This window comes from Aethalodelphis obliquidens, unplaced genomic scaffold (assembly GCF_003676395.1).
Source record: "Aethalodelphis obliquidens isolate GAN/ISIS:26980383/991018 unplaced genomic scaffold, ASM367639v1 scaffold42, whole genome shotgun sequence".
NCBI classification, from domain to species: domain Eukaryota; kingdom Metazoa; phylum Chordata; class Mammalia; order Artiodactyla; family Delphinidae; genus Aethalodelphis; species Aethalodelphis obliquidens.
The window spans coordinates 8,240,200-8,252,784 of NW_020837986.1; the positions used below are offsets into that span (position 1 = coordinate 8,240,200).

The following is a 12,585-nucleotide window of genomic DNA, read 5'->3' on the forward strand; positions in this document are numbered from 1 at the left end:
TTGGCCCTGGACAAAGGCTGGTTTTCCTTTGACTTCTTGTGCCCCCTCCAGTGCTTCTTCTGTGCTTGGGGGGCAGAGAGCAGGAGCGAGAAGATGCTGAGTGAGGCGGGGGCGTGGGCTGGCCAAGCCCTTCCCACCTGCCCCTCTCTGGTGGTGCTGCTCCCAGATACAAATGCCCCAGAAAGACACTGCCCAGAGGCTTTTTTAAATCGCTTTATTCAGGTTGGCCGGTAGTCACGGACTGGATCATGTGTACAGGGTAACCCACACACCCCTAGGCAAAGCCTCTCCCACGTCCCCCGACTCCATCGCTGAGGTGCGGCCAGAGGTTTGAGCCAGTTCTGAAGGGGTGTTGGGCCCAATAGAAATATTTACAAATCACCAGGGGGTGGGTGCCCCCGATCAGGAATTGTGAGGGGATTGGTATTGGGGGGCCCTCGGCTCCCAACAGCCCCAGGCCCTTGGGTGGATTCGGCATGGGTCCTGGGAGGCGGCTGGGACACTAGGAGCTGGCAGAGGGGGCTCCTGGAGAGCCTCGAAGCCCCTCGAAGGGGTCCTGCTGGTGCAGAACTCTGCATGGGGCCGTGGGGTCAGAAAGGAAAGGCCCTCCTTCCGACTTGCCATGTGAAGGGGCAGATTCCTGCCTTGGGGTGGGCAGGGAGCTGTTTCTTAGTATAAGGAGGCTGAACATGAAGGACCCACCTGGAGGCAGTGGGGTCTCCCTCTCCTCCCAGGGCCCCTGTGAGCCACCCTGGCAACTGGCCACAGCTCTCCTGGGGGCTCTGCTCCCAGTTCTTTGCCAGAGGAGAGGCCCCAGTTCTGCTCAGAAGATTCAAGTCCGAATTTGGGGAGGGGTCACTGTCCACACCTCCAGGTCCAAGCAGGGGATGGTTGGAAGGAGGGGGAGTGAGGCTGGGAGGCCCCAGCTTGGGACGGGATGGGGGACAAGCAAGCAAAGCGAAACACTGGACTCTACTGAAGCTGGTGACACAAGGGGGCAGCCCGGCCCCGGCCTGGTGCCCCACCCCAGCGTTCCGGGGCGGTTGTCCCCTCGGTGCCCGGGCCACCGTCTCTGAGCCAGGTCACGGGGAGGGTCTGAAGGGGAAGGGTTGGGCGGGCCTTACATGCTGAGCCAAGGGGTGGTCGGAGGAGGGCCGACGTGGGGGCCACGGGCGGTCTCGGGATGGGGAGGCAGCTGGACCTGGGCAGTCCCGTCCCCAGCGGTCCAGCGGCTCCTCATGCACTCGGTACAGCCGTAGGGGCGCAGGGCGGGCCGGCGGCGGGCTGGGCATCAGTCTAGAGGCTGCAGGCCTCCTCATCCACCGAGCGCTTCCGCAGCTCCTTGCCGGGCTTGGGGGGCGGCGGCGGGGCGGGCGCTGCGGGCGGGGCCTTGGGCAGGTGCAGGACGGAGTTCTCTCCCGGCTGCACCCGCAGGTAGGCCTTGACCTTGTGGTGCCGGGCCTTGCCGTCACTGAAGTCGATGACACGGCACTCGTAGGTGCCTTCGTCCGTGGGCTTCACCCGCGACAGGCGCAGCTTGTGGGAGATGTTGCTGCCCACCACCTTGACCACCTGGGGGCGACAGAGAGACGGTGACCTGGCTACAGGAGCCCACTCCGTGGGTGGGGCCCCAGACACTCCCACGAGGGCACGCGGAGTTAACAGCAAAAGAGTAGAAGCAACTTCAATGGCCATCAACAGATCAGATAAATAGGCAGTAGTCAGTTCATTCAGTGGACTATTGCACAGCAGTGAAAAAGAATGAGCTAGAACTAGGCGTGTTAGAGCTCAGGGACATGCAGGAAGTGAAAAGATCTCATTGCAAAACTCCTACATACGGTGTGATGCCATTTCTGGAAAGAAACACGGGAAAATACACTGGTTTTGATGGCTTGTGTGTGTGCAAGTTTGAAAACAGATGGGAGGGAACACAGTGGCCTCACCACCATGGCTGTCTCTGGAGTGGAGCCCAGGGAAGGGCTGAGGACCTGGGGTAGACTGCAAAGAGAACAGCTGGGCCTATGGGGGGGGGTGGTAATGGGAGGGGGCTTCCATCCTTCCTTGTCCCCTTATTTCTTACAACCAAAATGAGCCTTGCCCCACCTCCTGTAGCCCCTGCCCCACCTACACAGAACAGGGGAGAAAAGTCCCCAACCACCAGCCACGGGCCCCCTGCCCAATGATTTCACCACCAGTTGGCACTGCAGGCTCGCCAGGGCCAGGATGGAGCTGAGTGGGATTCAGACCTGTGGCCCCAGTGCTGAGCCCATCTGGTCCCTCTCCCCTTGGGGGGTGGGCAATGGGGACAGACAACCAGCCTGCCTATTCTTGCCACACCCCAAATTCTGGAGGAGGACACCCCGGCCGATCACCCTTGCAGTGAGGAGGCCAGGATGAGGATGAGGAAGAGGACGGTCTCTGAGGGAGTGCATTCATGTGCGGCCGGGCACTCACGCACGTGACTTCTAATCACCCCACTAATCTGCTCCGGCTTCCCTGGCCCCTTCCTCCCAGATGCCAAGCTCCTTCTGGCCTCACAGCCTTCTGGTCTCTCTGCCTGGGTGCTGTCTCCATGACTCCCATTCATTCTCCAACATCACCTCCTCCAAAAAGCCTTCAATCACAGCTCCCCGTGTGTTTCCTTCCTAGCGGTCATCACAATTTGAGAACCAGTTTGTTTACTTGATTTTTGTTTCTTTCTCTGGCTAAACTATAAACTCCATGAGGGCAGGGATGATACCTATTTTGTTCATCTTAGTGACCATCGCAGAGGCTGGTACCCTGCAAATAATAACGATAAAAACATTTGTTAAATGAATGGTCTCACTCTAGCTCCTTTCTCCAAATGAAGTGGTACCCAGATATTATGCTTTTTGATTTTAGGTCATGTATATATGATCCTACCCACTTTACAGATAGTGAAGCTACGGCTCTGAAAGAAGCGACTTTCCCATGGGCACTGAGTCAGTGAACGGCAGAGCCGGGAACTGACCCCAGGCCTGAGTCCATGCATCCATGCACTCTAACCCTCCAAAGGCATGACAGAGGCCCACAGAGGGTCACGCAGAGCTGGCAGGGCCAAGGGGGGTTTCCCAGCCTCCAGGAGGGAAGAGAGCAGTGGGCAGCCACAAGGAGCCTAGCCCGTCCTCCCTTATTCTGAGCCTTCCTGGCTGGTCGTCATCCCCCCACGAGGCAGGAAAGCATGGGCTTACGGCACAGCAGGAAGCAGGAGGTGGGACAGAGGCAGAACTTCCCACCTTTCCACCAGAGCAAGCAGCGGGAGACTCTTCCAGCTGCCCGCCTGGGCAGGGGACCCCTCCTCTCCGGGTACTGGGGCTGGGCCCAGCTGGAGGCCATCAGCCCTGCTGATTCCATCACCTCTGGCCAAGGGCACGGAGAGGTCCTGCGGCCCTGCCAAGCTCTCAGGAGAGTTAGGAGATGCTGCTGCAAATGCGCAGCGGGGAGTGAATTACCTCAACATCTGTTTCCCTCACGGATATTAATTATCCTTCATTTGTCAACCCTACAAGGCGCTAATGGAGTAATAATGTGAAGGCTGGGAGCAGCGCTAGGGAGGGAGCACCGAGCCCAGCCCCCTTCTCCGCCCAGCCCCGGCCCAGAGGCCAAGGCCTGGGCACCAGCTCCCTCCTGCCCTGTCGCCCCTGTGTGGCCTCCCCCCTCAGGGAGGAGGAGGGAGACAGGGAGCACAGCAGACAGTGCTGGGAGGCTGATTCTGACCCTGACAAGTCACCAGCACCCTGGCCTCGGTTTTCTTGGGCTAGATCCATCCATCCATCCATCCAGCTGACGATTAGCGAGCGCCCACTCCGAGCTGGGCGCTGGGGATACACCTGTGAATCAGCCAGACCCCAGCGACATCCGCGCGGGCTCCAGGTCTAACGGAAAACCCAGACCTCACACCCGCAACCGAGCACCCCGGGGAGCTGGTTTCCAACAGGACGAAGGGAGAGGACACACATCAGAGGCTGCTCCCTCCCAGCCCCAGGGGTCTGCGCCTTTAAGCACCATCCGGAGAAGGCAAGTAATATAAACAGTAACAACAGTCACGGTATTGCTGGTAGCTAGTGTTTATGGAGCGCTTGATCCCTGTGAAATGATGCGCTAAATAGTCTACACCTTATTTAAACCTCATAATAACCCCATGATGTAGGCACTGCTGGGATACCCACTGTATGGGCCAGAAAACGGAGGCTCGGAGAGGTGAAGTGATTTGCCCAAGGCCACCCAGCTGGTGACAGAGACCAGGCCTTAACCACATCTCTGGGGAGCCTCCCGGAACCAGTAAACCACAGGTCTTTCTACCCCCTCCCCCGTCATTCCATAGGCCCCCAGCCCTCCGCGTCTTGGGGGAGCCCAGTCCTGCCTCAGAAGCATCTCCTGTGGGAGGGGGCCCATCATCCTACCCAGGCTTGTTGTGGGTGGTGGAGCAGCCTGTTGGATTTCAACATTCACAGACTGGGCAGAAAAATCCTGCGGCCCAGGCCTCCAACACAGCCGGAGAGGCTATGAGGGGAAGAGACCCCCAGGCGGCAGCCTGGCTGTAAATCGTAATCACCTCGGCACAGGCATCGACAGGCCTTAGCAGTGCAGTTAAGCACCTAATTGTGCTGGAAGAGGCAAGGCCAGTCCACACCAGGACCAAGCTGAGCCTCCTCCCTGCTTGCCCACGGCCCAGGCCCTTCTGGACACGGCAGGAGCCCACAGACCATCAGGTGGGCGGGCTGGGATCTTTCTCCCGAGCCGAGCCAGGAAGAATGGGTGATGCTAATTTGCGACCATGGTGCCAGACCTTTCCTCCACGTGGCCTCAGCCTAGGAGTGACGTGGTGGCCCTGGGAAGGTGCTGGGTGGGGAAGAGGGGTCAGAGGGTCCCTGCCCCAGGCCAGGGCTTGCCCTGAGCTCCGCCACTCCCGTGCCTCCGTCAGCAACACCCAGCCGCCAGCCCCTTGGCATGTCCAGAACCCAACCCAGAGTCTCCCCAAATCTGGGCCCCAGAAGGCTTCACCCATTCCAGCTAGACCTTCCCAAGTCGTCATCCCCACTGCTCCTTTCACACTCGGGCACAATCCATCTCTGAATCCCACTGACCTTCCCTCTAAACATCACTGGGCCCCCTCCCCTACTCTCCAGAATCCAGATCCCCAGGCACTGGCCAGGACATCGCAGCCTCCTCCAGGGTCTCCCCAGAGCCACTCTGGCTCCTTCCAATCCGTCCTCCCGTGACAGCCAGACAGATCTTCCCAAAACGCCCCCAACTGAGAACGCTTCCTTTGATGGCTCCCAGCAGTGGCTGCTGGGGGGACCTTTGGGGTCTCATCCCCACCTTCCCCTCAGCCACAACAGCCTCCTGCAGTTCCTCCAACACACACACCCAGAGAAGTTCCCCCTACTTCTAGTCAACCTCTCTACACTTCAGTGCTCACTTCACCTCACTCCACCTCCTCCAGGAAGCCCTCCAGACCCACCAGACTAGGTCAGGTCCTCTGTTACTGGCTGCGCTCCTTCTCATTTTGTTGGTCGTAGTTGTAATTTTACTTTTTATCATGAGGGATTATTGGATTAACATCCATCCCCCACACTGACTGGGAGTACCGTGAGAGCAGGGACTGGGAGTGTGTGACCATGGCCTTCACAGAGGAATCTTTTCAGTCCCAGCCAGAGGCCGGCTGCTCTATGGATGTCTCAAGGGATTTCCAAGATGGATGGAGTGATTTTTGACTCCACATGAATCTTGCCTCCCTTTCAGACTTCAGAGTTCCATGCCCTTTGTATATTGTGGATCACGGCAGGAATTTCAAGAAAATACAGAAACGTCTACTGCAGAAAATAAAGTCATAATACACCATGACCTGCCACTTGGCCTGTTAATCCTTAGTGAAGGATGCAGACCTCATGTGCTGCTCCAGTGGTCCCAGCCCCCATCCCCCACACCAGAAAAGATGCGGTATCCATATGTGTATCATACCTGTGGGGCAGCCAAGCGGGGTAAACAGGGGCTTGACCTGTAGGGCCACTTGATTGATCTGACCAATGAAGCTGCCTTTTAACCATTTATGGAGATTTGGGGACGGGGGCTGCAGTATGCTTCCTGAGGCCACTTTGGATGTACCTGGCTTTTGGGGCTTAGCTGGAGAGGAGGCAGGGCTTAGGATAAGTGGGCTGGAGCACGAGGCGACACGTACATGGAGACCCAGGCTGCCCACGGCTATTTTGGACTGAAACAGGTTACATGAACTGAATCTACAGCACAAATGACTTTGGTTAGACCAAAGGAGAACTAACAGTAATGAAGGCAGGTAAGCCCCCTGGGAAAAAAGGTGTGTGGAGAATTTCACCTTATTTTACAATTAGGAAGTCGGGGGCCATCTCAACTTGCAAAACTGGTTAAGGGGAAATTAACCTAAATTCCAAAAGACAGAACTTCAGTTAGGTCAAAAGAAAAGTTTCCAGAACTTGAAAATGGACATAGCAAAAGTTACCTGAGCCACAGGAATAAGGCCCTGACGGTAGAATCCTCAGCATACACAAGCTCCCAAGGGAGACACTTTTAAGGCCGGGGGTCCTTTCCCAGGCCCCAAGTTAAATGAGATAATTCGTGTAAAGTACTCATCATGGTTCCTGACATATGGCGGGCACTCAATAAATGTCAGCTGCTTTATCATTACTATTATTATCATCATCATCATCACAGATGCCTGTCCTCCCATATAAATGATCTCTCTGAGCTCTTTTCATTCCCTCCCATTTCCTGTAGAGAAGCTGGGCCTCCTTTCCCCGCTCCACACATGCTAGGAATAGGAGTCACGTGATTCGAATACTCATATTAAGTTTCCACTCTACTACCCACTGTCATTCACATGGCCAAATCCGGAGGAATTTCACAGTTGCCAGAGTGTTTTCATATATTCATTAGACAGCTGTGAAGGGGGGAAAGAGTGGCCCAGGGAACTGGCAGAGCTGGACCAGGACTCAGGTCCTGTGACATTCAGGGCTGGCTCCACTGTGTCCTCACTGTCGCACCCCCGCACTTAGCACTGCCGTATCTCAACCTGCCCAGGGCCACCATGGCGGCCCCAATGGGTTACAGAGCCCATCATGGAGCCCTGCCCACACCAAACTCCCAGAAACTCACTGTACTTCCTCCTCCGAACCTGAGGCCCCCCAGGTGCTGACGCTACCAGCGGGGAGACTGAGCCGTTTGGTTTTCACAGTTTTTCAAAAATCAAATCAGGTCCCAACAGTTAAAAATTGGGAGATTATTCCATGCAACTCGGGATTTTTAGGTGACATGGGGCTATGGGGCTGGAATTCCTGCCTGGCTCATCTAGCTCCTGCAGATACAGGGCCTGCGGTCCCCAGGTCCCATAGTTTCACACAAGTCCCTTCATGGCTGCACGTCCCCTGTACACATCCATGCACAGGCATGATGCACATAGTGTTGGCATGTCCGTTTATCAAAATCTGTGTCTGGGGGCTTCCCTGGTGGCGCAGTGGTTGAGAGTCCGCCTGCCGATGCAGGGGACACGGGTTCGTGCCCCGGTCCGGGAAGATCCCACATGCCGCAGAGCGGGTGGGCCCATGAGCCATGGCCGCTGAGCCTGCGCGTCCGGAGCCTGTGCTCGGCAATGGGAGAGGCCGCAACAGTGAGAGGTCTGCGTACCGCAAAAAAAAAAAAAAAAAAAAAAATCTGTGTCTGGCTTTACACTGCCACTGGCCTGGGGGTGTGTGGGTACGTGTGACAGTCACCTGATAAATAACTACCTGCCAGGCGCTGTGCCAGGCTCTGGAAATGTACCAGTCAATCAGGCAAGCACAGTCCCAGCCCCACTGTCTCTGGGGAAGACAGGCCTGAGACAAATGCTCACAGGCATGGATAAGTGCAGACAGAAATGCAGCCAGCAGGGAGAAGGGAGGGATGCCGGCTGAGTTCCAGGGTCCAGGGAGGCTTGCTGAGCTGAGCTCTGAAGGAAGAGAGAGGAACAGTTTTCTAGGCAGAGGGACTGGCCTGTGCAAAGGCCCAGAGGTGGAAGGAATGGGAGGCTGGAAGGCAGCGGGTGGAAGGAGGCAGTGTGAGCCGGGTCAAGCGAGGTGAGAAAGCCCAGAGGGTGAGCAGAGCAAGTTGCACAGAACCTCAAAGCCCGCAGAAAAAAGTCTGAGCCTTCTCCTAAGCTGCAGGAAACCGGGGTGTGCCTCTGCTTACAGGTGTCCACTAACTGCGCGTCTGTGTATTTAAGAACGGTCACGTGCAAGACGCTGTCTGCACAAGGAACTGGGTCTGTGCTTGTCTGTGAGTTTCCTAGCCAGAGCCCCAGAGCCCCAGAGCCCCCGCTGGTGCAAGAATCGCCGGGGCTACGATGGGGTGGGGGTTGCACAGTCATGCTGAGCACATTTATTTTATTTAGTTAGCACCTTCGCATTCCCCTCACGTGGGGCCCAACAGCCTGAAATCTAATCCTCTAAGTCAATTAGATTATTCTCTCCTGTGCCTGAGACGCTCCTTAAACCCCAAACAAAATCATCGGCGAGAGAGTTGCCATGAACGGGGTATATTAATACACACACCGATTTCTACCTTCCTGGGCTTAACTGATGGGCGTTTGGGCAAGAAATGGGGTATTACGTATGGGTGTGCCCTTGGCAGAGAGAGAGGGTTAGGGTGAGGGCTAGGGATTTAGAGAGGGTGGACCAGCAGCTGTCCTGAGCTGGAAATGGCTCAAATTTCCAGATCGCAACTCAGAAAGGCCCCAGGCAGACTGCACAAATGATGCTTTGAAGGCCCTTGCCTGTCATCTGCCTACCTCCTGCTTGAGCCTCTGTGGGAGCCTCCCTCCTGGCCTCCCTGCCTCCGTTCTGCCACCTCCAGTGCCTGGCACAGCACCTCATGCCTCCCGATGCCCACTCTTTACAGTGACTTCCGCTCAGGGAGCTCCTCTGCATCTAACTGGCCTTGGGGTTCCGAGCTCCCCCGCAGGTCCTTGAAGGACTTCAGAAGGAGCAACAGAACAGAGTGATTTTGGAGGTCACTCCCACACATGCACATTCATACCCCGGCGGGCACCTGCATCTTCTGAGTATGTGTCCAGTGGACTTCTAACCTCCTGCCAGGCTGACCACACGCCCCGTGCACAAACCCAACCTGGTCCCATGGCCACATGTGTCACCAGGCTGGTCCCCTCTACACAGTCTCTTTTCTCGATCCTGCCTGCCTCTTCCAGGCCCTGCTTTGGGTGCCCTCCTCTACAAAAACTGTCAATCCCTGAGTCCCCTGGGTGCCCCACCTCACTGGGCTCCAGTGTAGCCTGAAGACAAAAAGCTGGAGGCAGCTCAGCCAAGTCACGACCTCCAGCAAGGCTTTGACCCCTCTAAGCCTCAGTTGCCTCACCTGTAAAATGGGCGAAAGCTTGCCCTTCCCCATAGAGATGGAGCAACGATAAAGAGTCAATGCATTAGAAGGCCCGGCCAGTCTTGAAATCCTTCAGCTGTAGTCCCCCTGTCCTGCCTCACGTCTGGAGCCAGATGACCCAAGTGACCATGAGATGCCACAGCAGTCATTCGTGATGGGCCAAAAAAAGCCGGCTCAGTCTCATTATACCCTGTTGGTTCCCCAAATAAAAAATGCTGCTGAGACAGACATGAAGCATCAGGGAGGCACACAGCCTTGGCCCCAACAGGAGAGAATGCGTCTTCTCACCCCGTCATTTGTTTGTACCTGTCATTCAATGAACTTGAAAAACCTCTGGCTTTTAAAAAACAGAGCCAGGCCAATTTTTCCCCCTTCTTTTTTCCTTCTCCTCCATCTTCTTGCCCAAGTTCCCTGCTGAACTGGATTTTTTTTTTTTTTTTTAAATTACAGCTGTGTCCTCCATTAGAGCCCTTGTGAGAAGTCATTACCAAAACTCACACTTATTTTGGTCTCGTCCTTCCCTGCGTCTTCCTGCTGAGATGCTTTTAGCTGTTGGGAGCGGGAGGGTGGAGAAAACAGAGACAATGTGTTAGGATCACGGGGTGGGGATACGAGCAATGGCTAAGATTCTCGTAACCGCAAGTGATGCTCTGGGGACTACGGGTCTAGAGGTTGGGGTCCTTCAGCTCTATGTCCACTCAGGGCATGGAGGTGAGTCAGAGCAAAGGAAGATAAAGGAGGTGCCTATAAAACTGACTGTGCATGTGCCAAACATTCTGATATATACGGTATTTAGAGATATACAGGGAGGGTACATGTGAACAGGCAAAAGTTATTCGGGCTTGGTGTGCCTGTAGGAGTGTCTGTCTGTACACTTGCATCTCTCTATCTGTGAATGTGTTGTGTTTTCAGGAGTGTTTGCAGCAGACGCTGTCGGAGCCCTGCCCACATGCTATCCCCCGGCAAGCTGACCCCAGAGGCATCCAACTACAAAGCCTGCAACTCTTTGCCTAAGGGCTTTCTCTGACCACTGGAGTCCTCTGAGCCTGTGTGCTGGGGGGTTGACACCTCCAGGAGCTAGATGAGTTTAATATATATTTGTGAATATGTTAGAGGCCATTTCATGAAACATGCAAGAATGTGTGAGCATGCCCGTATGTGCATATGAAGGTGCGCCATGTAAGTGTTCATAAGTGAACAGGTGGGCAGACACATATGTGTTTGCATAATATTTACATATACACAAGCGTAAGAACGAGAGTGTCTTAGTTTGTTCCCCCAGAAGCAGACCCTAAGACAAAGATTCAGGTGCAAGTGGTTTATTTGGTAGGTGATCCCAGGAAGCATCAGGAGAGGAATGAGTGAGTGAGACAAAAGAGGGAAGGAAGTCAATAATGGGTATGTCATCAAGCCAGTTACCCCCCTGGGCAACTGGAACTTACTCCCACTGGGCACCTGGGGGAAAGGGAGCAGGATGCTCTTCAGTTATCCCAATGGAGGAGCAAGGGAGCTGGGGTATTTACCCTCCAACTCCCGTCAGTCATTGATGGGGCGCTCCTCCAGCCTGCCTTGCTGGCCAGCAGGCTCTGTTGTCCAGAGAAAACCCTCAGCAGTGCTGGCAGCGGGGCTGGTGGCAGGGGATGGTGCTTACCTGGCACGTGGGCGGGGACACCAATAGCGTCTGCACTCCGCTCCCCGCCGCAGGCTGGCACAGTGTGTGCGTGGGAGCGTGTACGAGTGCGGAGGTGAATGTGTGTGCCGTGACTGGGCGGCCTCGTGTGCCTGCACGTATGTGGAAAGGCATGCATGTACACGTGTGTGTGACAGCTTCTGTCCCTCTGGCCTGCTTCCCCACCTGTACACGAAGGGAGGGACTCTACTCCTTGGAAGGCCCTTCTTCCTGGGCCCATCCCAAGTGCTCAGCCTGGCTCCGCCCCCTGCCCCTCCCCACAAACAGGCTTTCGTTCCGGGGAAAAAGGGAAGGAGACAGCTGGGGGCTTCAGAGGACGAACATAGCCGGGGCCCACGCCCCTCCGAGGAGATGAGGGGCAGAGACACACTCCTCCCCGGGGGTGGGTGGGCCAGGGCTCTCCCAGCCCCACTCGGAAGTCTCCCCAGGGGCGGTACCTGGTTCGAGGCCCATCCCTGCTTGTCCGTCCAGTCCCTGTGGCTCCGCACGTACCACCACTGGATCTCCAGCGAGTAGGAGGGCGAGCCGCTCCCGCGGAAGGAGCAGGCCATCTCCACGTCCTCGCCCGTCCGCGCCGTCATGTCGTGGGGCGTCTCTGTGAACAGGGCTGTGCAGAGAAACCGGGGGAGGGGTGGCCGGGGCTCAGGAAACAGCGGGGCCGGCGGCCCGGGGCTGGTGCGGGGGCTGGAGCTGAGAGAGACGGAGCGACCGCGCCTGCGGGCGGGTGTGGCCTGGCTGCAGGTGGGGCACCTAGACGAGCTCCGCGAGGCTGCGCAGAGGCCTGTGCGGCGGCAGCTGGCCAGACCTGGGGATGAAGGCGTAGGCCCGGGGCCCCGAAGGCCCCACACAGCTGGGCCTTGATCCCGGAGCCCGCGGGCACCAGATTCTCGAGAAGGGAGCGATGGATCCGAGGAGGGCTTGGTTGGAAGGTGTGAGCAAGGAGGCCAGGGAGGAAGCTGCTGTTTTCATCAGTTCTTCCCCGATTTCTCCAGTTGCCCCCATTCTGGATCATTCCCCACCCCAGGGCACAGCGTTCATCACCGTCTTTGCAAAACCAAATCAGACCTACCCCCCCGGCCCCCTCGGAACCCTTCCTCGGGTCCCCTCTGCACCAGGTTGGGGGGCAAGCCCTGCCCACCTCCCCCTGGTCTCCATTCTGTCCTGTGAACATGCCTCACTTTCTCACCTCACTTTTGCCCTCGCTGTTCCCAATGCCTGGAATGTTCTTCCCCTGGTCCCTCTTCGTCCAGCAAGTCACTCAAAGCTCAGCTGAAACTTGGTCCCCTCAGAGAGGCCTTCCCTGACCACGTGGGTAGGTTTCCCTCAACCCCCCACCTCCCACCTGCCTGGGGAATGGTCACGGTCTTGCATCGGTTCACTGCCTGCACTGCCTGTGCAAGCTGCATGAGAACAGGGACCAGCTCTCCTGTGGCTACACATCTCCTGGCACCTCGTAGGTGTGATATATCCTC

At 56.6% G+C, this 12,585-nt stretch overlaps 1 protein-coding gene across 1 annotated transcript in view; it reads right to left on the reverse strand.

Annotated features, from left to right (window-relative positions):
- Positions 1-200: 200 nt before the first annotated feature.
- VSTM2L (V-set and transmembrane domain containing 2 like) overlaps positions 201-12,585 on the reverse strand; it is a 35,441-nt gene continuing 23,056 nt past the window's right edge. The window contains exons 2-4 of the mRNA XM_027078331.1: positions 11,551-11,720; positions 9,922-9,972; positions 201-1,572 (exon numbers count right to left, since the gene is read on the reverse strand). Of these exons, the coding sequence (XP_026934132.1) occupies positions 1,297-1,572; positions 9,922-9,972; positions 11,551-11,720 (497 nt within the window). The 3' untranslated portion in view covers positions 201-1,296. The remainder of the gene's footprint in view (positions 1,573-9,921; positions 9,973-11,550; positions 11,721-12,585) is intronic.